The 4,570-nt window shown below is 44.8% G+C and overlaps 1 protein-coding gene across 1 annotated transcript in view; it reads left to right on the top strand.

Moving 5' to 3' along the window:
- The window catches only part of LOC135260714 (mucin-5AC), a 7,139-nt gene continuing 2,569 nt past the window's right edge, over positions 1–4,570 (top strand). The window contains exons 1-4 of the mRNA XM_064346216.1: positions 1–134; positions 2,661–2,720; positions 3,199–3,524; positions 3,648–3,746. Coding sequence (XP_064202286.1) covers positions 2,684–2,720; positions 3,199–3,524; positions 3,648–3,746 — 462 coding nt within the window. The 5' untranslated portion in view covers positions 1–134; positions 2,661–2,683. The remainder of the gene's footprint in view (positions 135–2,660; positions 2,721–3,198; positions 3,525–3,647; positions 3,747–4,570) is intronic.

Here is a 4,570-nt window from a genome sequence, read left to right as displayed (position 1 = left end):
GGGGGCGGGGTAAATCTTTAGCGCAGGAAGAGAGCGAGAAGCCACATCGCCGCCAGACTCTTCACTTCACCTGCAGCTGCTACACGAGCCGCGAGCCCCGCTAACGGCCTGGTCCCCTTCTCTTCTGCACACAGGTAAGACGAGACGGAGTGAGGTGGGTCGGCGCGCGTACGGCGGCTCGCGCCGCGAATTCAGTCCCGCCAACCTCACCGGTCTGGCCACAGGACTGTGTGGCACTGTCCTCGTGGTCCGCGCCCGGCTAGCCGCACTTTAAGCGAAAGAGTGTTTTGTGTTTGTGTGAATGCAGTGGCGTGTCGCATTTTAAATGGCCATTTGTTCCCAGTTTCATAGATTATTTTTTTGTTTTGTGTTTGTGTGAATGCAGTGGTGAGTGTCGAATTTTAAACGGCCACTTGTTCACAGTTTCATAGATGATTTTTTTCCGGTGGTGGCCCCTTATACACTTCACTGTTATATATTTCATTGGCCAGATTGCAGGTGTCTTAAAGGAGAGTGGATTTTCTCAATTGTTGACTTTTTTTTTTTTTTTGTGTGCTGATGGTTTGTTTTCACCTCTGTATGTGAAACATACTCTGCTGCAGAGAACAATTTAATAAATGTTTTCATGGTATGGATTAAATAATTTGCATAACACAGTGTTTACCTGTATTCGTCTAGGAGTCCATTGGTTGCACACTTAAGTCACTGAAAATATACGATAGATTTTTAAAACTACAAGTTGGAATAACATGATAAAATGTATTTCACAAAAAAGTCCAGCAATATCTGGTCTGCAGACCTTATTTTTGAATGACGTATTTGTAATGATGTATTGGATAAATGCACAAAAATGTTTATCACTGTTTTTTGCTCAGATATGTTTTAAAAATGAAATACTGTCTCAGTAATTTCAGGCAAATCATGTAATTTCCAGTGTTGCATGCCGAATGTAATTTAGCTTCAGCTAAGTATTATGGACAATGTAGCCTACTTTTGAGAGGGGTTTCTGCGCCACATAAAATAATATTCAATCTTAAATTGCTTCTTTGCGCGTAATATAGCCTACTCTATAATACATTTGTTATCGTGTCGTCTTGCATAGATGAGATGACTCAGGGCTATTTGAAGGCGGAAATGATTATACAGATGCGTGGTATTTCAGTCTGCAGATATGAACTCCGATCTTTGCGGGTTGCGCGAGCTCTGACAACAGTCGCTAGGCGCCATCCCGCGCGCTCCCCTAAGAGCAATTACGCGGGAGTCGCAGAGGGCTGCCTGGGTTTCTGCGCCTGGTTGCCGGGACGGTTTCCGCATAGGACTGAGCGTCTCCGGAGAATGATGCAAAACAACCTGAGCGTTTCTCCTGAGCTCCTGGGATTCGCGGAGAACAAACAAGTTTATTTTAATAAGCTTGGCGATGGGATGGTATCGGGTTTCGAAAAAAAACTTCTTCATGATGATGATTATTATTATTATTATTATTATTTAATCATTAACTAACTGCCTGCATACTGTATTTACGTTTTTAGAATATCAAAAACATCCATGTGAAATAGCCCATACACCAACACGAACGGGTTTTAATTGGCCGAGATTAACGCACTGGACCTGAACACTGAAACACATTAAATCTGCAGGAGAGCTTTAAAATAAGAAACTGATGATAAATCATTTCAGCCAGAACGCCATGGTTTAACGTTACTTGAGCGTCCCGTGTACTTTCGAAAGCCTTTGACTGTCGAAACCGTAACATAGTACCATATCAGTTTCACCCGAACAATCGCGCGACTGTCTGACCGTCCGAATTTCACCGGCGCAAAGGATTGTAAAGATCAAAGGATTAGGCACAGGGCGAACGGAAAGAAAAGAAGTGACTGTTATGTTGCGTAAACTGAGTGTTTAGCTCCAGTCAACACTCGGTTCGCTTTACTCTGGGGATGCAGTTAAGTGTCGAGGCAAGTGCGGAAATGAGAGTAAACACGGAATCGCCAATAAGGCGCTCTCCATGGTTCTGATAAGTCAACCAGTCAACCGAAGTGCACAGGGAGGTGCAAACAAATTTTTTTAAAACTTTAAAATACGCAGGATATAAATTGGCTACTTAAGTTTTAAATACAAGGAGTCGATAACAATAATATTACGCAATGGCACACTAATTTGTGTCTTTATGTAATAGTCATACGCAAAAGGGAACATTGCTTGCTGCATTCGCCACTGAATACAGTTAATTCGGTTTTAGCTTATTGCGGTTGATTTTCAAGCTGCAGATGTTAACTGCTAGCTGGGTAGCCCTATATAAGAACATATGTAGGAATACGTAATGAGGTGAACAGGCCGGTCATTTATCAACAAACTACTTAGAGTATCAGTGAAGTCTGAACTGGAGCACCGCAGGGGTCTTCAGTCACACAGTGCTTTCGTAACTGTGTAACAACGCTTCCGCATATTCGCACAGAATTAACTTTTCTTTCTACCTTATTCCACTGATAAACTCAGTCTGAATTATATTTTGTTGTTCACTTTGTTAATCCCTTTTATGAATTTTAGAACCTTAAACCTTTCTCTATTAAGCAAGTCAACACACACACACACTCACAAATGGACCATGTCATAGTGCTCCTCTATACAGTTGAGATTTTAAATATATAAATGTTTTTCAGGTTAGACCTAGGGCTATTCCACCATGTCGGAGAAGATGGCCTCAAGGCAGTATTTTAAAGGTACGTTACTCACATCTCTAAGGTATCTTTGGCAACAGTGCCACCATGCCCTCCAGATCATGCCTGTCATCTCCATATGGATTGGGAGAAAAGAAAACCAGTAGCGGATCTGGATTTGAGGGCCAAATTTGAGTATCCATGCTACATATGGATTAGGAGGAAGCCACTGAAATATTGTCCTTCTTGCCCGACCGGGCCCCCCTCCAGCAACGGGGATCTGAAACTCCAGTCCAGGTTTTTGTGGCTTCCTTTCAATCAGAAGTTTGTGTTGGCCTCGGATATGTGGACTCTTTAGCCAATTTGTGTCAAAATTAAGTACTTAAGTTCTGAAACACACACACACACACACACACACACACACACACTGATCAGCACACACCACAATCCTCCACACAGCAAAACAATTCTCACACAAACACCGAGCGCTGCCTGTGGAGTCACGTGGAGTTTGGGATCCCGGTCCTGGTTTCCTTTTCAGGGTTTGCGCTGCTTGCGATGCTGATGACGAATCCCGGGCTGACGTGGGGTCAGGACAGTACCTCCCCAACGCCCGAGGAGGGTACCACCCCAATGCCCGCAGCGAGTGCCGCCCCAACGTCCCCAGATACCGCCACGAGCGCGGGTACCACGATTCCGGGATCCACACCGCCGACCGGGACTCCGCCCCCCTCCAGCACTTCACCGTCGGCCTCGGCCTCGGCGACACCGACGCCAACGGCGACGGCGGTTTCCACCACAACCGGCAGCGGCAACACAAACGCGGCAACTACAGCGTCCGGCTACAACGTCACCATGACAAGCATGGTGAGTACCAAGTGAAAATATTGCTGCCCCCCCACCCCCACCCCCACCCCACCCTGTCATGTCTCAGATCTGAGTACTGAGCTCGGTTTTGTGTATCCTGTGCACCCCCCCACCCCCAAACAGATCTCCTGTCGGCAGTTCACCTGTAATGAATCGCAGTGCTACAGCATCTTCATAAACCAAACCGCTACACCCTGCAATGCCAATTTCTCCTACTGCCAGGTAAGCGGTCTTCGTTTTACTGTTTTTTATTGTTCTATATCTGCATCACGGTCCAAAATAATAATAATAATATAATAATAATAGCAGCAAATTTTATTCATAGAGTTTTATTCATGGTGTTCACAAAGGTTTCCCTCTGCGATTGTGATTCGCTGATCTGCACATTTTAAACACTGTTCGGAGATCAGTGTGCTGGGGAGGAATTAGAGAAGAAGAGAAGCGTGCCGTGCATGCAACAACACCATGCCTCGGGATCTAGACCCAGGTCTTGAGTAATCTTACTTTTAAAATGGTGCTTACCTGCAGCCACCTTCCATTTAAATTTCTGGATTCATTTATAGTATTTATATTACGTTGCTAATTAATAGAATATTCATATTAATATGAATTAGCCAAATAATCAGTGCCAGTAGTGACAGATATTTTTTGCAATAACATTTTTATCCACATCACCAGTGTGCAATATATGGCAGTCCAGTGCACCTACATTGTGTGAACAGAAGAGGGCGCCTTCTGAGCGCTGATAGCACCTTATGGCATTGATGTAATCAGTGATGCTGTCACTCTACACTGCCTCTCCCCCTCTCAGCTGCAGCATGTGAAGTACATGTTGCACCATCATGGAATTAGTGTAACCTTGGTGACAGGGCCCTTGTGGTGTCACAGTGCACTGCCATTCCTCTCCCTCTCTCAGCTACAGCATGTGAAGTACATGTTACACCGTTACGGAATTAGTGTAACCGTGGTGACAGGGCCCTTGTGGTGTCACAGTGCACTGCCATTCCTCTCCCTCTCTCAGCTACAGCATGTGAAGTAAATGTTAC

Source organism: Anguilla rostrata, chromosome 1 (genome assembly GCF_018555375.3).
Source record: "Anguilla rostrata isolate EN2019 chromosome 1, ASM1855537v3, whole genome shotgun sequence".
Classification (NCBI taxonomy): domain Eukaryota; kingdom Metazoa; phylum Chordata; class Actinopteri; order Anguilliformes; family Anguillidae; genus Anguilla; species Anguilla rostrata.
Note: the sequence above shows the minus strand (reverse complement) of the source record. Positions and strands in the feature narration are given on the sequence as shown.